The sequence below is a fragment of the Pseudopipra pipra genome, chromosome 8 (assembly GCF_036250125.1).
Source record: "Pseudopipra pipra isolate bDixPip1 chromosome 8, bDixPip1.hap1, whole genome shotgun sequence".
NCBI lineage: Eukaryota > Metazoa > Chordata > Aves > Passeriformes > Pipridae > Pseudopipra > Pseudopipra pipra.
Genome location: NC_087556.1, coordinates 7,041,823 through 7,063,535, shown reverse-complemented (window position 1 = coordinate 7,063,535; position 21,713 = coordinate 7,041,823). Strand labels below are relative to the sequence as shown.

Sequence of the window (21,713 nt, the reverse complement as noted above, 5' to 3'; positions counted from 1 at the left end):
ACTGAAATCAAACCTGTCCCAGGGCGACCACGTTCAGACAGGAGGTGAGAGGGTCTACACTACTTCCATACTCTTTGCCAGTTTGCACAGATGAGGTTTTGAGATTTTGAAACACGAGTTTGATGTGTCAGTTTCACCTGAAGATTTTATGAAAACAATTACGAGTATGGATGTATTAAATTAGTAACACCAAAAGGAAGATCGAGGACTACAAAAATCAATGCACAATACACACAGTCTTTCTAAATATGCAAGAACAAGAATCACAAGAATGATTTTAATGAGAAAACAAGATTTCTTTAATACTGACTTTTCAGCTATCAGACTGTACTGGTTGAAAAGACAAAGGACAAGGTAAATTGGGACATATTTTGTTCAAGACCCTAAAACTAGCAAAATCCCTGGTTTCACCAGTGAATCACTGTACTCCATTAGAAGTGACAACCAAGGAAAGAACCAGGCCCTCTGTGACCAACTCACATGTATAAGCAATGAAAAGGACTCAATGCACTAAGAGGCAAAAGTTTTGAGCATCTAAAATTCAAGATTCATTCTTCAGGTTGAGTCTCCACTTCTAGAAGTTTATCTCAGACTCTGGGAAGAAACTCCTGAACTTTAATGACTCATCTCTCACTCTCTAAAGTTTTCCTATCATACACTTACAAGTGAAAAATAAATCACTGCCTTTCATAACTTCTACCACAGTCACAAAGAGCTACAGAAGGGCCGGATGTGCTTCCAGGGTTTCTTCTTATGTTTACATTCACCTGAAGATAATAACTCTCTTATATGTCAAGCCAGATGAGATGCCATTGATCTCCTCCCTGCTATTTTTTCCCTCAGAAGCTGACTACCCCATGAGCAAGGAGATAATTTCAGAACATCTCAGGCCCAAGTTTAAAGCCATTTCCATGCTAAAGTCACATTCTTCAGATCACTGCATGAATAATATCAGTCAGTCCACCTCCTCTTCTCTGTGTGCATCTCATTTTAGAATCAGGACCCAAAAAGGAGAAGAAGAAAATTCAGCAACTCTTGTCAAAACATTTTTTTTAAAGTGTTTTTATTTGTCTATAACTTGAGATAGGGGAAAAAAACCATATAAACCTAAATGAGATAATATTGCTGATTTTAGGGAGAAAGATTTTATTCACTCAAAATGAGCTCACTACATAAATATTATGTAAATATACTTCAATCAGATGTTGTAAAGTTAGTGGTAATAACATGGAGAAAACTCATGTCAGTGGAAGTGCAACAACATAAATGTTCCCCAAAAACATCGCAGACAAGCTACATAACCTATTAAGAGCTTTCAGTACCATGAATTCATAAGTTTCCACTTCATCTTATTTTTAAATGCATCTCTCATTCAAAACCAAAATACTTCTGTCTTGGAGGTTTGAAATTACAACTACCATTAAATTGAAAGGTTGTTTGATGATAACTGGTCAAGCCATTTCTGAGGTGGCATGAATATAGACAGAAACACACCAATTTACACTACAAGTATTGCAAATCCCCTACACATTTATGGTTTATACTTTTGTAGTCTTAAAAGACACTTGAATGGCTAGTTCTAAAGCTATCTATTAGAGCTTTACTTCTTCTTTTTTAGCATATAGTTCAGGATTCTTACAGGAATTACAAACCTCTATCAGTTTATAAGTGTCAATGCATCAGTTTCCTTAGCAGGGATTATGACCTTTATCAGAAGCAAAGAACTTCTTCCAATTACACACTCAAACACCTTGTAGAAGAGAGTCTCTGGCTGGAAAACTCCACATAGCTCACGTGACATACAGAACCTGTAGGCTCAGTGAAAATTATCTAAAGAGCTTTCGGGTGCTAAGAGGACTCATGGGGCAAGATGTGCAGCACAGTCATAAACTTGGTAACAGTCAGTCCTGCAGGGCCACTTAGAGGCATCACATGAGCTTTGTCACAGCAGTTTACCTTAGGAGAGTTTGTTACATTTATGGAACCAGCTGTCCTGACATCTCTTAGTAGATCTGCTGTGAAATATATATACCCTGGTACAATGACAAAGAATCAATGGAACCAATAAACCAAAGGATTCGAACATCACCCTAGAGCCAGAGACTGACTGAGGTTGTTTTGGTTGTTCAGAAGAAAAACCTGCTTAGCACTTCCCAAACTCACAAGGGGAATTTCATACCAGGGAGTTAACAGTTCTCAAACGCAGGAGCTGAGCAACCTGCCAGGAAACAATTTGAGTCTTGGCCTGGAGATTTAAGAGACCTACTGGAGAATACCATCAGGGAATACTCTAGGCTGCCTTGGCTCAGCCATGTCCTCCTACAGGAGCTGAAATTCCCTGCTGACCATAACCTGCCGTAGCTTGTTTTCCACTTGGTTCTGCTGTCGAGGATATGACCCAGTAACTGCGGATCCATTTAGCAATCCACCACACTACAGTAAAGCACAAAGGCAGCGCAGAGCAAACCAGAGCAGGTGTTACACACACTGCTGCTTGCTACTGCTAGAAAAATTGAGGAAAACTTGCCACCTTTCTCCCGGACGTGATGCTGTGTGACGTGGACACCTGCATGGAGCGGTGGGGCTGGGCACGGAAGAGCCACCAGGCTCCCTGTTTCCCAGCACTCCCTTTGTCCTCCCCTTCCACGATTAAACACTGCCATTCACTGTTGCGGATTTGTGCAACAGTATGGAAAGTTCTGCGATAGCATTTGTTGGGGCTGTCTGGATGAAATGTATTCAGTGGCTTACAGAGCAAATGTAAATTAGTTTACAAGTGTTTTGTTCCTCACTCCACATGTTCCAGGTTTGAGGATTAGCTCAGATTCCAATGGGAAAATTGTTTTTTTTTCCAGACCAAGCACCAAAATCTGTGAGCAAAAGTTACAAATCAGAGCCCTGCAAGTGTTATCAAGAGTTTTAAACTAGAGTTTACATTTTAAAGTCCTGTCCTAACTCTAAACACAAAAATCTGTTCCAAAACAAAAGGAGAAGTCTAAAGCTCTGCAGGGGCAAGGGCAGGACCAGGATTTTCAGATGCAAACAGGTTGAAAACAGTAACAGTGAGGACAATCTCTGTAGGGGGTCTTTGTGATGAACAGAGGGAGAAAGAAACTCAGTTTTATTCCTAGAGTGAAAGTTACCAAATATTCAGATAAATCACTGCAGATTAGATGATGCCATTTTCACACGGTGACTTTTCAGTGACAGAACTGAACTAGTATTTTTCTGTCTTTCAAAGCCACTGTGCACGAGAGAGTCAGAATTCTGCAGAACCACCATGATGAACTGAGTATCTCGGGAGAGACTTCTAATTTTTTTGACAAAAATACAAACAGCAGCAACATTTTAATATTTTACCTCACCTTAACCAGACATGATAGTTTATTTTAATCCAAAAATTACCTCAGCATCAGAATAAAGTATGTTTGAAAAACACCTAATTGTTTAATCAAAGAATATAATGATATAATACTGATGAATTAATACTTTCCAAACTGGGATAAAAAACTTTACTCTTTTAATAGACATGGATTTGGAACTAGTTTTCACTTTTACCATTAAAGTGAAGATCAGTTTATTACAGGCTTACAGAAATAACCTATGACCAACAATGCTGCCAACCAGCCCTTTACAGTTAATCTCCCCCAGCATTTGATGATAGAACGAGCCATTACTATATAGTGCTAATTAAAGTATCACTTCTGAAGAGCAAATCTACAGGATAAACATGCAGTGAAGTAGAGCTTGTTTCTCTCTTACACCTCAAAGAAGCAAGGCAACCTATGGAAGATTTAAGTACATATGGAATAAAAACAGAGTTTATCACATATATCAGCAAAGAAAAGCTTATTGAACAAATATATACTGTTCCCCTTCTCCATCACCAAACTCCATCTCAAATAGCTGCTACACCTTCAATAAACAATGTATATACCAACGGAAAGAGCAGTTTCTATACAACTTGTAACAAAACCCTGTAAAGCAAGAGTAAATACCATTCTGCTGCAGCACAGAGGGGCAGAGCATTCTGCAGACCAGCACATTGCCAGCGCCACGGCTCCAGGGCAGCAAGATTTTCAGCTTGCTCTACTCTCCAAACTGTTGCACACAGAAACTAGAGGGACTGTGTCAGGTTCTGTACTGCTGAGGCTCATATAAAGCATCAGCAAAGATGTTTATCGCCATGAAGATTGATACTATTGTGCTAAAAAAAACAGGGAGAGAGTAAATTATATTCTCAGGACTGAACAACAGAGAGTTGAATCAAGCACCATAAAACACCTGAATAACAAAAACTTCTCTTATAAAAAATTACTTCACAGAAAGAATCCCCTCAATAAATATCTTCATAGTTTTGACATTACTGGTGGAATTAGGTTTACGAACAAGAATAGCATCACCAGAAAACAACCAGAGTTTCAAAGATGCTTTTTAACAGGGAACAACATCCCAGCTCTGTGCTGACAAAAAATAAACAACAAAATACATTTAAGAGAACTTGCTGTAGTATTTTTTCAGAGCATAAAGCTATTGCTGACATGGAAATTAGCTAGTAAACTACTGTGTGCTAGCATCAGTGACATCTATAATAAAAAATACTATAAAAAAATACTGCCATTAATTCACGTTTCACAAAGCTTGGCACTCATCAGTACTAATGACAAGATATCACACCTTCCTGGGAACCCAAGGAATTTTAATTCTGCAGTAGAGTAGCCTAGAGAACAAGTGTTTTAACTTTGTGGGTTTTAACTGATGTGAATAACTCAAGCTATTGAAGACCCTCTGAGCCTAATTCACAGAGTACAGGGATGTCATTTCACAGCAGCTTACTCACTTGAGGAACTGTTAAATCACACAGGGAGCACCTTGAAGGTCACTGGGACCATCTCTGAGAGTAAGAGTGATACGGGGTGCCTCTTTACAGGTCACTACTAGCATACCATTAGCACTACAGCTAGTGTAAACTCCTTTTGGAGTTTAATTGACCTGTGGATTGTCAGTAGAAGAGGTGGGTTACTTGAAAAACAGACCTTAAAAGCATAGATTTTAAACTTTTTTTCTAAATAGGCAAGATTTGCTAAAACACTTCATTGAATGAAATTGTTACACATATCTATGTTACTTAAGGCCCTGATCACAGAACAAAACAAGATGTTTCTGCAATTTTAATCAGCGTCTTTTACAGAGTGTCCTGAACGGAATGCAGCCACTGGCAAGGACAGAAAGAACAAATAATTCCAATATTCCATTGACTGCCGCCTCAGCCTATATCATAACCCAACCATCAGAAAACAAAATACACCAAACGAGCCCAAACCTACCTCTTCCTACATCCAGCCTTGTACCATACAATCAAAGACTTAAAATACTAATACAAGAAATTCGATATGCAGATTTCACTCTTATTTCAGAATCCACAAATGCTTACTTGTTCTGGAAAGCATTCTCCCTCTTCCACTGCCATTTTCTGTGGCCAGATATGAAACCTGATGACTCAATTAGTTAACACTTTGGACACTGCACCATTGCTAAAAATAGCAGCCTCAGGAAGTGCTTTTCTTTTTTTTTCTTTTTTTTTTTTTTTCTTTTTCTTTTTTTTTTTTTTTTTTAAAGGAACTAAGCACGGGCACTTGTTAGACTTCCCTTGGCTATTTAAATGGCAAAGGACAAGTGATTAGAAGACTATTAAGTTAGTAACAGAGCGTGTCCCAGGATTCCTGGCTCACTTACCATATTTGCTGCCTCCAATCATTCCCCGTGTATGTAATCATGATCTGTGGAATACCCAAAATAGCTGCAGCATCAGCTGATCAGAAAACCACTGCTGCTTGGAATCACTCATGAAACAAGCTTTTGTCATTCTGCTTATCAGCTCTTTCTAATGCAGACTACTTTGAACTATTTCTAAAGGCAACAATAACATCATTTTACACTCCATGTGTTTTGAATACCACATATGCCTGCCTCCCACTCCATGGTAATTTTATATTTATTCAGATTTTCTGATGACTAATTATGATAGGTTTGTGTCGCAGGTTCTAGAGGCTATTTTCCTGAACTAAAAGGCTGTTCTCTATGTACTTCAAGTTCCTAAACTAGAGAGATTAAAAGCAGTACCAAGAGCAAAATAATTTTGTTTCAGAGGGAAGCACACAGAGGGGTTCATGATTTCAGTAAAGCTGACCCCTTCCTTTTCAATGGAAGCTACTGCCAGCAACAGGAATTTTCTTCATGCTTCCCTACAGTTACTTATATTAGGCATGGCTTTAAGGAATGTCCACCTTCTGAGAAAGGGAATATTGAAATCTCTTCAATGCACCACAAGCCCCTGCAGAGCAGGCATTGCATTTGCCTGTTACACATCTCACCTCACACCTGTGAGCTGTGCAGAAGAACAGCAAAGGGTAAGATAAAGAAAAATATAATCATGGCCCAATAATTTTGTCAGACAAGATATGCCCCATGTCTTGTTTGTTGATGAAAGAAAATAATCTATATGTAAAATACTAGGGGGATGATTTGAAATTTTTTAGAAACATTTCTCCCTGTTTGCATTGACTAGGAGTCCAGCCACCAGGCAGTAGCTCTGAGATCTCAGGTTATAACAAAGAACTTGTTGCTAATTATCTATGCAAAATCTTTTGGAAGGTGCAGAAATTGAGGCCCTGGTGTATTATTAAATAAAAAATGCAGGCCACACACTCAGGTGGATCTGGCTTGAAAATACTTCATTAATGTCTCTGACCATGTGCTCTATTAACAGCTACTCTCTGCTTCTGCACATTTTTGCTTATGGCATTATAGTATCCATGACTAAGATCCACTTCTGCCACTGACTAGATACAGAGAAGCCAACAGCTGTCTGCAGGGTGGAGGTGTCTCCTACCTTGATTTAAATACAGGAGGATGACCAAGTCAGTTTAAATGAATTTACCTCACTGACATATCTGCACAGAGCTCCCTGTAGCAGAGATTTCAGTCACTGCACCACAGCTGCCTCAGCAATGCTGTTATTGCAAGCTGCCACAACAGAACAAAGCATCCTGAATATTCAGTTGTTAAAACTGAATTTTGATTTAGCACTACTATTTGTTTTGAGGACCGAGATCTATAATTTCAAAACAATTATGCATCCCAGTTCCAGAAACCCGAGATAAGAGGGTTACTATCCAGTGACTGAATTTTTGTTTCTAACTGAAGAGGAGTTGGCTCTGAATAAAAACCAAGCACCTAAATACCTTTCTTCTGCCTTTGAAAAGGTGCTTCAGAACAAGGAGAAAGGAGATATGATGATTTCTGTAATGGGATACAAGGGAATCACATTAAATTTAAAACTTGCCAAATAGGGGTTTTTTTGTAGATGAAAGGATTAAATTGGCCAGAAAATTACAGCAGTCTATGAGGAAGACCAAGCCCTCTGTGGGGTGGTGTCCCACACCACTGGACTGCAGCCTCCTGGTGGGAGACGGTGACTGGTGACACAGAACTGGCAATCCAACAGCTCTCCTAAAGCTGAGGCACTGCTTGTTTGGAAAAGAGAAACAACAACATGTTTAAGATTCCTCACAGCCTCTGCTGCTTTTCTGGTGGGCTGTGCCCCTTGTTCCTTAGGCAGCCCAGGTCCTGCGGACAGTGCCAGCATGGTCTGGGTGACAGCCTGTTCCCTCCAGGAGCTCCTCTGAGACCACTCTCCCCACCCTCTCTCTGCTCATTTATTCTGCAAGAGCTACTTCGCTTTTCCAGTCGCTGGCTCTTGGCTTTTTGAGTTCACATTAGTATGATGAAACCAGAGGATGACTGACCCAGACCATTGCCTATTAACCTCCGCAAAACTGTCCTGGTTTAGGCTGTGACATTCCCACAAGAGAAGTTGTCCAATTCTCCCTCCATTAATTTTAAAAGAGCAACGATCAGAATTACAAAAGAAAAGCACAAAGAAAAATTAAAATCTGCCAGCACCAAAAAGTCATCTCAGCATATTCACATCCATCAATTCAGCTCTGATTACTGACCATCATAAATCATAGTGACGCTGGTTTGGTTTTTTTTTTTTTAACCTTGTGGATCAGTGTTACAGCATTCAGGATGATTTCTCACGTGCATGCTATTAACAAAGGGTAATAACAGAAAGGCTCAATACTAATGGCAAAATCAATGTGTTACAGACTTTGGGTAAAATTTCCAGGATCCTGTTGCAACTTTGCATCCTGAATTACATGAACTGCAAATTCCTATAGTGATTCTTAGCTTGGGAAAAAGAAAGGGCCTTGAATACAATTAGTAACAAGTAGATATGCAAGGAAAAAATATCTCAACAATCAATCTCCTCCCCTCTTTGAATAAGAAAAAAAGCAACAAAACCCCTTTACAATCTCATTAAAATGGCAGATTTGGTACAGATGGAGGATTCTTTTAAACAGAATAGTGGAAATGTCCTTTTACATTATCACTACTCTGCTCCCCAACCAGATGGAGTGCTTATGATTACTGGCTTGGAAGTGACTTGCAAACAAAGCAACACATGGCAGAATTCAGCAGAAAGAAAAACATGGTTTGACCTGAGATACAAAACAATATAAACATCTCTCCAAGAATGGGAAAGACAAGCTGGAATAGTTTAAACCATAATCTAGAGCTACTGGTCCAGATTTTGCAAGAAGAAAGAGAATTTTTTTTCCCCCTGAAACTGCAGTGAATGACATTTCAGACAGTTCAGAAAGAGGAAGAGTCAGCTGAAGCCCACCAGAGCAGGGGATTTATGTCTGTGGTATTTCAGACACCCTTTTCAGAGAGCAAATGGTTGACAAATAGCATCAGTACAGATCTGTGCTTGTGCAGCTTGCACCTACAGAGGGCCTCTAGTTGCAGATACTTCTTATATCAGAGAAACCAGTGGTAGTATCTGAGATATTTAATATAATTTTCTAAAATTAGTTTCTAGTCATTAAAATAATGGCTAACATGCCCCAGCTGAGACTTTAAAACAGGAGTTCAAGTGCATGGCTCTGTGGATGGCTACCAGGCTCTTACAAAGCTACTACCAAGATAAAATTTGCTTATATTTACATTACTAACATTCACATTGTTTGCTTGCATTTGGATTAAATTTAGTAATTATACTTTAACTGTTAAAATTGTGGGCACCAAGAGTGTACAGCCACAGGAAAAAAAAAAAAGAGTTATAAAAAGCCAAAAGGATCAGTGTGAACTGTGTGTTACTTTTTTCAAAAAAATCTGTCTGTTCAACCACCATCCATCATGGTGTTTGCTATACTGCCATTAAAATTATGCCAGCTCAGATCATCTAAAAAATCCACAGAATTAGAAATCTATAGCCAGAAGCATACATTCTCTTCCAATAACACAAAAAAATTAAATATAAAATAAGGATAAGAAAATAGTACCCAAATATTAAATAAGTTAAAGTCACATAGCACAATGAGCATGCAATTTTTCCCCCCAAAAATCTGCCTTGTGCTCCAGTGTAACCTATTGCTCTTGAATAGAAAGTATGTACCACATCTGTAAATCCTTTAGTTAATTTTTTTCCTTAACTTTGACAAGGATATCAGCCATCAGACAGAAATAAAAAGAGGAAATTCAGAACTTCTGCTACAAGTTAGTTAAAATTTCTCTTTGAAGGCTTTCCAAATGAGTGAACAAGTGGTCTCACCCTACTCTTCTTCAGTAGCAGGTAGGATCAAATCTCAAAGACTGAAATGCAATCACTTTTAAAGGACACCCTGCAGTGATTTTTCAGAAGTCTCCAAACCCCTCAGAACAGCACAGCTCAAGGCCAGCCCTGCTGGGACCTGGGAAATTCAGCACGTTACAGATATTCAAAGAGCCCGCGAAAGACACACACGGAAGGACTGCAGTGTTTACTCTGTCAAGATCCATAACAGCTCCTGTTACCTCACCATCAGCACTTCCTAGTATGTGCTTATATCTTCAATAGCAGGGCAAAGGGCTCTTGGGATGACAGACTAAAACAAACAATACATGTATGGTATGAGCACTATGCCCAAAGCATCTGAACTGCTGTCTACAAACCCGCTTCAAGGTCCAGTTTTTAACCCTGCATTGTTCCCTTAGAATATCAGAGTAGATGACGTATTTCCAATCTGCCCTGCTCATCGACTCGAGCTTTCTGAAAGAGCACTTCTTGTTTCATTTTTATCCAAGTTCTAAAGCTCCTTTAACTTCCAGCAGTGCTGGGACTAAAACATCACAGTATTCTTCCCCAGTATAACCCTGTCCCCTGGGAATAGGAAAAACTGCAACCAAGTAGAATGCAGACTGTTAGGTAAGCTAAAACTTCCTATCCAAAAGGGACCATAAATCATTCATGGCTTCCACCACTGAGACTTCAGCAAATTCTCTTCCTCCATCAATACATTTCCTCAACATGGAAAAGGTGCATCTTCCACCCGTATCCCAGAGAAACGTGATTTGGCAAAACCACTGCCACAGTCTCACATAAATCCCATAATCAGCTGCTGTGTGAAAATAGTGGTTAAGATAATACTTATCAAGACAAGTTCTTGCTGTCGAGAGCACTCTACACTCTTCAAATCATAAAGAAATAAGGAGAGCAGCAGAGCTTCATTATACCATCCTATAAGCACCAAGAGTGAAGCCAGCTAAAAGCCCTGGGCTTTATAAAGATTTCTTTCTCTCCCACTGTTCACCTAGAAGACATCCATGTCATTGATTTGCTATGGAAAGCACCTTTGGAAAATACTGAGGTAATAAGGCTGCAAACTGGAAGAAGTGTTTACATAAGCATCATGATGTCACATGATTGACTCCTGAGCAAATTGACTTGACACTATCATGCTTGAAAAATAACCAGTAAAAGCCAATTAGGAAGGAAAAAAAAAATAAAGCCAGAGACTCCAGGCAGCCCTGTGTTTAGTGAAACTACAAACCTCACATGAACTCTCATGGAGATGAGATGAGCAAGGGCAAAGAACTATATATGGAAAGCACAAGGAGACGGTATCAGATCGTCCTATATCATCTCAAAGCATTGCTGATGTTTGCAAATTCTCTGCTGATTAATCAGATGGCTTGTTGCATGCCATGCATCTTGTTCCAAGTCCTGCTGAAAACTGGGATTTTGTACAAATTGAAAACAGCAGCTGCCTTGCTCCTTCTTCGACATACCTCACTGGAGAATAGGATTCTACAAAGTAGAAATTCCTTGGATCTCGGCATTTTCACTAAACATGGAACTTCTGTTTGTTAACAGAAAATAATACTAGTGGCCCAGTGAAATTGGTGGTTGTTGATTGGTCTCCATAGGTGTGTAAGTATGTAAACACAAAGATAGGGAAGTAAAAATCACATGCTAACCTTATTGCACCACAGCCCTGGAAAACCATGAACAGTTCCGAAATAACTTTTTAATTTTTTTTAAAGAATATACTTAAAAACTGGTTGAAAATATTAGAGGAGTGTTACATAAAACAGACCATCCGTTTGTATATGGCATCCATGTGAGAAGAAGTTGGATCAGGCTCACTCTTAGTCGAGATCCTATTTCTAGTGATTTTCAATATTCCATGATTGCCAGGAGCAAAGAATTAATCGTTAAGATTCATGGTGACAACAGCAAAGCATTTCATCCTGAAGTTGAGTTAAGCACCAGAAATGTGACTGCTGGCAAATAAGCCCTTCCAAACACTCCCTCTCTGTTGTCTATCTTTTAGGCTTATTCAGAACATAACTGCGATGCGAAGCCACAGAACTGCCAGAGGGTTTCAAAGTACTCAGACATGACTTCTGCACAGAAGAAGAAATTTTTATCATGTAATATGTTCCAAGAGCAACACAAACCCCAGCATTTTTATGGGATACCTGACAACTGACTGCCTCTGCCAGACCTTAGCCAAAAACACCCCAACCCACTGTGAACAAGGTATTTGACTATACATCTTCATTCGTTCCTCAGGGACATCTAAAGGAACCACTGAAACGAAAACAGAAGTAGCTTCATTAAAAGTGAAATACAGTAACAGAATACAAGTGTGTTCACTCAGCACAGGCACATGAAGGTGTCCAACACCCTGTGAAATAAGCACAACAGAGCACAGCTCTCATTCAGTGTGCAGTGGCTGACTAAGCTTTGTTTAGAGATGGTGCAATAACAGAAATAAAAGAAAAATGGAAACACTGAACTAGCTGTAACTAATCTTTCAAATCTGTTCCCAAATGCAACAGGGACAATTTGATGGAGCAATATTATGACCAAGGCTTTTAAACAACAGTTTGCCTGTTACTTCAATGAACAGACTACAGCCCAATTATTACACTGCAAAAATGTGTGCAGATACAGGGTAAAACTTTCATGATAAAACTAAAATGAGATTAGCTTGCCTAGGATTTCTAACATATGCAGAGTTAGACAAAAAAAATAGAATAAGAAATTGATAGGAAGAGATTAACAAAGAAAATTATGGATGAAAGTGGAAAAAGGGAGTTCTTAAAATCACCTCAACTCCATTTCCAATGATTCTGTGATATATGGGGACATCAGAGCTCCTCTGCAGGCAAACTACACTTGGGATCAGTCAGTGGGAGATGCCATTGAACACAAGTCCCTCGCCATGTAACCTGTGCCCTGCCTGCAGGAACATGCTGCTCTCACAGGGGCACAGCCTGTTCTTCCAAGGCTCTGTCAGGACTGCTGGACCCTTCACACTTCAAAGTTAGCATTTCAAAGTACTCTAAAATTCCTTCAAATTACACTTGGTAAGGGCTTTTAAGGAAATCTCTCATAATCATTACAAAGATGCAAAAATAAGATGTTACAATGTAATGAACCCGAAGAAAAATAAGTGAGTGTAACTGTGGTTGATTTCAGCATCACTCAAAAGTTATCCCCAGACTCAGTATTAACACAGTCCATTGGCCAGGACACACATAAACGAGTCACCAATAGTCAAAAGATTGCTATGCAGTTTATAGGGTGCTGTTCCTAGTTAAAAAATGAACCTGTATTTGTTGTGCAAAATGACTAAAATCTAGTTTCAACCTCCAGTAAGTTCTCCATTCCGTAGGTTCCTCCTTATCAACTTCCTTTTGTAAAGCATTATTATTTTCAAAGAAAGCGTGCATCAAGGAGAAAGCACCATGAGCTACACAATCTGAAGAACACTGTCCCCTTCAAACACAGTAACAGAAAAATCTCAATTTCTCTCATGTAACTTCCACTCTGAGCTATCAAGGCATGGACAATTTATAAAGCAATACATATAAATTCACTGAATTTCCATCTTCTTAGAAGTCTCTGCTCTGGTCAGGCATAAAACTACCTCTCAGAAATTCCATATTGAAATGTCTGGGGAGAAAATAAAAGAAACTTCCACAACCTTTTCCTCCTAAATATTAGGTAGGGTAGTTAACACAAGATTCATATTGCCTCAACTTTGTTATTGCAACAGGGCCTGACTGGGAATTGTGCTTTCCAAGAACACTGGGAGCATTCACATGTAATAACCTCAAGATGTCTTACACTAGGAAGGAGTAAACATTCTCCCACATTGGGGTGATGCAGGAATTTCCCCCAAAACAGAGGAAAATTAGTAAAATGAATAAAAAATGATCTCATTCAGATCATTTCTGACATGCTGCTGGGGAATGAGGACAGCTGTGCAAACTGCATTCCAAACAGGACTTATATTTGTCAGCACAGATGTACAAAAATGTCTCTCAGTTCTCACTGTAGTGCTGGCAGCTTGGCTAAATATTAATGCTGTCCCTGGAGCGCTGCTACTGATTTTGTGTGTGTTACACAGATGAGATGATGGCCACAGTTAAGACAGATGCTTTCTGAAGTTGCATTAGAACTACAAAGTAAGAGAAGAGGGAAGCTTCAGAGACTGCACCAATCCTCAGATGGCTCCCTGGGAATTACGGATGGGAGGGCAAGAGAAAAATGTAGGATGTGTAATTCCTAAAGTTTGATCTGAGCTTTCCAGATGTACAGGAATTTGACAGTGGATTATACTAGGGTGGAGTGCAATATTTTCCAGCTATACTGCAGCTTTTTAAACTACGACAAAAAAAAAAGAAGCTTTAATTCACAGTAAAGCAGTTCTCTTGAAACCTGTTCAAAAATTTAGGGCTCCTTTTCCTGTCTTTATAAGCAAAGGCAAGGGTCACAACTGTTAAAGACATTAATGAAGAATCTATGCACCTCTCTTTGCACTGCTGTGCATCACATGCATCACATTCTGCATCTGGTAGTTATTGTATCCTTATCAAGATGTAATTCAAACTGCATGAGCTTAGAATATTACTGTGTTTTTCTCACTGCTACATCAGTGAAATAGGTTCATGAAGCTTCTGATGGCTGATTTCACACCAAACATTTTGAGCAGATGCAGAAATCCACCTTGGAATGACTGCATGAATAATGCAGTCAATTACAGCAGCACACATGGCCATAACCTGTTTTTTTTTAAGCTGCTTAGTTAGCACTGCATTTTTTTTTCCTTTGGAGAACCTTCAAGTCTGTAGCTATTATTGTAGCTAATTCTCACGTTTCCTTTCTCTCTGTGAACTGTTATTTCTTATCTGATGTTAAATAGCTTTCACAGGGCTTCTAAAATTACTGTAGAGCAGTAGTATTTCTTATATCTGGATTACCTACATGATGCACCATGAAAAAGCAGTCCCTTGGCAGGACAAACTAGCTGGTGTTCACACTGCATTATGGAGGAGGCAGCAGCTGCTATTTTTAGGGTACTGAATACCATCCTCCATTATAAATCTATTTATTTTACAGATACAGTTATTTTACTGTTAGAATTATGCCTGTTTTGACTCATGAAAATCCTGTTTAACTCTTATTAACAACTTAATCATTAAAAAGTTGGCATTTTCCCATAGTTACCTATTTGCCTTGTTAAAATAAAAATCATATACAAAAGCAGCCAAAGGAGCTGGGGCCTCACTGAAGCAGCTTTACTGGCTCACTTGTGCTGCAGATTCAAGAGAAGCCATCAGAGGAAAGAGTATCTCAGCAACTTCAATTAAATTTTCCTTTGGCAAGTACATTATAGTTTCACAGACAAGAGCTTTCTTTCTTTCCATAAAACTTTTTCATTTCTGAGCAAGACACGAACAATTAAAACTTCAAGAATAACACAGAGATGGCACTTCCTAATTCTCTCCCCCCAGCAGGCACTGCTATTTAACATAATTTTAATATGCAGTATTTCATATTACAGCCCAGAGCTTTCTCCAAAATGATTAACGCACCCAAAGAGCATGCTGGATTTGCTAACTGAAAAGGTAATTATCTTAGACAAACCATCAATCCTGTATCTATACCTTCTGTGAGTAATCCCAGATTCCAACAGTTTTTTGACTTTTCCCAACTCTTCTCTCCAGGGCAGTGGCTAATGAGCTCTAATCTGAGGCCATCTCAGATGAGCCAAGACTTACATGTGCTTTTCAGAAGACATCTGAAACGCATTATAAATATATCACCGATCCACTTTGGCTAAAGTTATCTCTCCAATAACTCACCTATGTTTTTGTAGTGCTAGGAAATGTAACAGATCTTTCCAAAGACTCATTTCCACATTTAGACAAGCAATCCTCTGCACACACACACACACACAGAGTTTGTGTTTGTTAGATATTCATAAAAGTATTCCCCAGTCCAACACATTTGAACATGCAGACAGCTGCAGAAAACCACAGAGAATAGTGTTGATGCTGCATGTCAAACAAAAGGCAGCCATGGGCCTCATCAACTGGATTTTACTGGCTTTAGCAAAGAGGAATAGGTAACACGCTTCCAAGACTCAAAGCAGTATAACTACTAAGTAAAATACATCTTTTTTTCCATTAATAATTAAAGACTGCTTAGATTTGCACATGTACCACTCCTGCTCAAAGTTAGAACAAGGCACTCCTGAATCTGAATACAAAATTTGACCTAACTCCCACATAATTTATTAAGGAATCTCATTTTTAATTACTAAGCCTTATAAATTATTTGGCTGTATAAATTAAAGTGACAAACAAAATCAAAAGGGAAAATGACTGCATCAGAAATTGTACTTTACTAATGTACTTTAGTACCTGTGCTGTAAGTTCAGTGGGATTTTTTCATGCTGCCTAACAAATACGATGTAGTTTGCAGCACGCACGGAGACTCTACAGTAACACTGGATCTCATTTTAGACTTAACAGCAGAGAACTTAAGAGGAGGGGAAATGCTTCCATTTTGATTTGAGTTGTAAGCACCATCTTGTGGAACTACAAAGCCTGCAGATTAGGAAAAAATATGGGTTTATAAATTCCTCTCATAAACTGACTGGGAATGTCACCTGGACATGACACAAAGAACAAAATTGTTTCTCTCACCTCTTCCAGACCCACAATAAAAACAAAAAGAAGCTTTTCTCCTACCCAAAACATTAAGGCAATCTTGTCCCTACCAACCTTCACATAAAACCCTACAGGCAGCAGAGCTGACATTCTTTGGCAAAGAATTGTAGATCAGGATTCCTGCAGCTGTAATGAGAAGCTACAGTCCCTCCCTAACGTAGAGTTCAGCTCCATTTCCCACTCTTCTCTTCCCTACCTCACAATACTATTGTAAACTGTCATTTCTGATTCACAGAGCAAACGTTTTTATCCCTAGAAGAGGGCACTCATCACAAAAGCTCAGGCACTTAGTAAAATATCAGTAAAACAGACCTGCACTGTGGATGGATAACGCTGATCTTTACCAGGGGATATGTGGTGTTTAGGTTATGGAAGATGCCAGCGGACAGACTGGATGGGAAAGCTTTTTCCTTTCAGATTAAACAGCAATATACATACTGTAAATGAAGGAAAAATATACAGCTACAGGACTTCAGAGAATAAGGCACATGCAAATTTCTGTGACTTACTTATTTCCTTACTACTGCTAATGATATTTCCCAAATCTTCATTCGCAAAGCCCAGCCATGATGAATAATGATATTATTATTAATATTACTGTATTCATCAGCATTCAGAAGACAATTCTCTTGCTCCCACACAATTCCATGGAATTATTTGAAATGTAAATAGAAAAAGCAGAAAAGCTCTTCTATAAGGGCTAGTTCATCTATGAATATTAAACTAAAAAGAACCCTCCTGAGAGCTCTGATAGACTGCTCCAGGATGGAAAACCATGTCATTACTGACATGAATCATATTTCCTAAAATCAGTGGCAAGAGAGTGTGCTTTTAAATAAGCACCATCCACACATCTAATATTGAATCAGTATGTATGACCCAAATAAAAACTCATTATTCCTGTTTTTATTACTAGGATCTTTAGTAGTGCTGCAAGTGGAATGTGAATAACTACTCTTCTGTATTTTTGTTATTGACTACTTTAGCACTTTGATCTAATCTTACCATATGCATAGAAGACTGAAAAATTACTTCTTAAAAGCCTACAAAAGAAGCAAAAGAGGTGGGCAGCAGCTTTGTCTCTTGTGACAATAGTGCTGGTGAATGTGCTGCTCCTGGTTGTGTCCTTCTGCTTAATTTAGCCCATCATGTAAATCCATACTGTGTGAGAGTACTGTGATATCAGGGAAATCACTGGACTGTAAAAGAATGATTACAACACAAAGAGAGTGGGAGTACTAGGATGAAACATATCAGCAAGATTTGGGAGTTCAGTTAGTAATTATTTGCAAAAATCTCACTGGACATTGATACAGTACATGCCTCTCACTATCACAGATTCATTTAGGTTGAAAAGGACCTTTAAGATTATCAAGTCCAATCACTAACCCAGCACTGCCAACTGCACCACTAAACTGTGTCCCCAAGAGCCACATCTACACATCTTTTAAATACCTCCAGGGCTGGTGACTCCACCACTGCCCTGGGCAGCCTGAACCAACGTTAACACAAATGTATGACTGTAAATTTACATCAAAAAGCTTCCCCATGTTTTTATGCTGCTATATTTCACTTACTTATTAACACTGAGAGCTTGGATGAAGCACAACACCCCTCTGAACCTTACAGTCTCCAAAGATGCCAAGTGTGTCTTTTGCAAACTTTGAGGTAAATGACAAAATTTCAGCTCAGAGAATTAAATTCTCCCTAACCCAGTTCCCAAAGCAGTGGCAATTACCTAAAGTAGCAGTCTTTATCTGACCTCAGCTACTGGCTGCATTTGCTGCATTTCAATGCCAGCATTAGAGGTTTCTTAAACTACTTTTTCCTTTTACTTTCCATGCACAGAAAAATATTGGCTATCCACGTCAAACTATGAATTATTCAGTTAGCAAAGTCCTTCAGTATTCTTCAAATGAAAATAAACACTTTTTTTCATTAAAAATACAGTGAAATAATAGATAATGACAGAAACCACAGAGGAAAGGTGCAAATAATGGTAACAGGTCAATGCCACTGTACGTTCATAATATCAGGTCTGCAAAATTAATGCAGATAGCTCCACAGTTTGACTCACATTTTCCACTGCTTTTTCAACTTGCCAGGCACTCAGCCTACCTTGAATACAGCCAGTATGACCTGAAATTATGGCTGTGTAACTTCAGTTATAACAATTAGCCAATTAACTAAACACTAACCTTAAATGGCTTAGATTTCTAGCAACAGGGGAAGATGTACTTGGTATTTTATGAAAGATACATTTAAAGCCATGCAATATATAGAAGCCAAGGGATAATACAGAAAACCTGTGAGGATTAAATGCAAATATAGTGTTGCTTCTCCTTTTGGTACAATGTTATTAATGAGGTCTCAAGAACCGCAGAACTTAGTAAGAGAGATTCAGTTTCCTTATACATACTCTGCAGAATGTGCAAACTGGAAATTCCAGGTTTTATTTAGATATATACAGATATATATTTTTTTTTTTTTTAAAGTGCAGTCAGCCAACAGTGAACACCCTTGCTAACCAGAATTTAAAGCCCTGCTGCACAGGTGTTTACTTCTGTTACACTGAACAACAAACTCGTAAATCACAATATCCTGATAAGCTCCACCAGGCCATGAGATACCCCCTGGGGGACAGGATTTGACCACATGGGCATGAGCTGGCACAGCTTGGGCACGGGAAGTTGAATCCCAGTGCACACAAAAGAGCAAGGTCTGGCATAGGCAGACAGACCCAAGTTTGCCCTGTCTGGCTTCAGGTGTTCAGTCAAGGTCACTCAAGAAGGTAAGGAACAGGCACAGGGAGAGGTTGCCTGAATTACTCTAAGGTAGTACCCAGTTAGCTTCTGGAGGTGTAACTCTCTTTCCTTGGATTACTGAGGGGCATAAGGGTCCTAATTCAGGTGCCATAGATCTGATCCTAATGAGAGCTGAAAGATGAGTCAATCTTCTCACTTTCAACAAAGATGTTCAAAACAGTCCCTTTCCTCAAAATATCTCATAAGGATTTACAGATTACATTTAACAGTCGCTTTTAACTGTTAAATGACTAATGGGTTAAATCCCTCTCTGGCACAAAGCCTTTACTCAAAGACTATGTGAGACTTTGCAAGCTGTTTTCAACACAAAACATATGGGAAATAGTAAACTTGTCCAGGTTATGTTTAAAATAGAATATTCTGTTGAAGTAATATTTTAGATAGTCCTCTTAGAAAACAAAAATCAATCATGACAGGTTTTAATGTTCCATTGTGGACAGCACCTGAATACACATCATAATGATTCTCATTCCTTTCCACTTAATCCTGCTGCCTTCCCAGCCATTGAATCAATGCTCTCCTTCGTTACTAAAATGCATAACTGAGATGCTGATTAGTGTCCCAGATGCTTGATAACAGAGACAGTAATCAATACCTCCTCTTTAATCTGCCTGTGGAGGATGTTTTGTCCCTTTGTTTTTGGATCCAGGCTCTGCTACCGTGATCCATGGCTTTAATATGGCCTGTAGATTGGATTAGTGCAGAGTACTCTTCTATAGTTATTCCTTACCTTCCCTTGGAACATAACATCACTGTGCCACAGCTGCTGCCCATTTGCTGAGTTTGAAAGCACTGCTTTAAAAAAACCCCAACACTAAAGCTCTAAGTAGTTCTGGATTATACTGTCCAACAGACCTCTGCAGCCAGCCCAGGCAGAGACCAGAGCTGCAGCTCTTGACCACAGAGCTCACGTGAGCTCACGTGAACTGCTGCCACTCAACTTGCCCAATTGCTCTGGAGTTTTGGTGGGGGGTTATTTTATTATTTATTTACTTATTTACTTTAAGAGCCACGGTAGAAAAATACTTTCTGTCATCAAGTTAAAAGCTGCAAGTGGACTTCCCTTTGGGCAACTGCAAGATTTTGGCCTGAGTTTTGCAAACACCACGCAAATGCTCAGTTTTAAAGACAGGAGCCATCTCTCTAAAGCCTAACAACAGACAGGTGCAGGCATAAGTCCTACTATTTAATTCTCAGATGTTTAATTTATAAACACATTCTTCTGCACTTGTGCTCTGTAAAAAAACCCCACAAGTCTCTCTAAAGAAATCTCTTTTGTGCACCTTTTTAAAGAAATTCTGCACAGTGGTATCACTATGTGACTACAGCTAAATATATCATCTACATTGCAGGTTTTACTGCACTATAAGGCAGCCAATTTTAAGACAACATCAATAATTTAGAAACTCAGCTATGTGCACCCAACTAATTGGATTATCTTTACTTGGCAATTTTTTCAGTAGGATATTAGCTTCTTTACTTTTATAGGAATTCATCGACGGAGATCTTTCAGTAAACTCATATAACATGCAATCAATAGACATAAAACCACATGCAATTATAAAAAATTTTTTCATCAAGTATTTTTCTTCTTCCCACAGCTTTGGCAAAAGGAGTATGCTGCTCAAAATCAAGCTAACATCGTAAATCACCTTTTGACACAAAGTATCTCTGGAGACTGAGATTCAGAGAGCCTTCTCTAGAGAACAGCACAGCAGCTGCCAGAGCCACCACCTGCAGACACCAGAGAGCTGCTGGGATCCTGTTTCTGCAGTGGAACTTCCTCATGATGCTTCACTACAGAAAAAGTGCCTTTTAGCTCCAACTGGCTGAAGAGGTACCTCTCAGTGGTGAGCAACTGGGCAAGAGCAAAGGAAAATACCCTTTTTTTCCCATGCTATATTCTGTATGGTGTAAGTAATAGAAGCAACATGACTTTGGACTGAGGAGGTCGCTTCTTGGTGACTACAGGAAAGGCAGAAGAGGCAGTAAGTCCCTACGCCCATGTGTCAGCCAGCAGCCAGCCATAATGAAGGCAGGCAGCCAGCAGCAAACACTAGGATCACAGATTTAGGTGGGATACAACCTGCCCTAATAGAGCACAACAGAACCAAGGACCTTTTGCCTATGGAATAAAGGTGTGGGGGTTTGAGGCGTTTGTTTAATTATTTGGTTTGGGGAGGGTTTTGGAGGGGGTGGGGTTTGGGTTTTTTTGTTTGCTTGTTCATTTTGTGATTTACAGCTGGGATCACATCTAAAGTGCCTCTGCAAAAAACCCAATTCAACCAGTCAGAGCATTTTTGAGGCCAGGCTGTCTATACAAAGAGTTCAAAACAAAATCATACGAGCACCTACCCTCACCCCCACCCCCCAAAATCAACCCACAAAAAACCAAACAAGAATCCCCAAAACACATATAGAAAGGATTACTAACTTAAAACCAAGGCTAGCTGGCACAAGAAAGCTGCCCTT

The 21,713-nt window shown here is 39.2% G+C and overlaps 1 protein-coding gene across 22 annotated transcripts in view; it reads right to left on the bottom strand.

The window, feature by feature from the left end:
• ANK3 (ankyrin 3) overlaps positions 1-21,713 on the bottom strand; it is a 365,805-nt gene that overhangs the window by 155,720 nt on the left and 188,372 nt on the right. Inside the window, exon 1 of one of the 22 annotated variants that reach the window (XM_064662387.1) lies at positions 5,435-5,538. The exons of the other annotated variants lie outside the window; for them this stretch is intronic. Coding sequence (XP_064518457.1) covers positions 5,435-5,470 — 36 coding nt within the window. The 5' untranslated portion in view covers positions 5,471-5,538. Of the gene's footprint in view, positions 1-5,434; positions 5,539-21,713 lie in introns of those variants that run through there. 22 annotated transcript variants of the gene reach the window in all.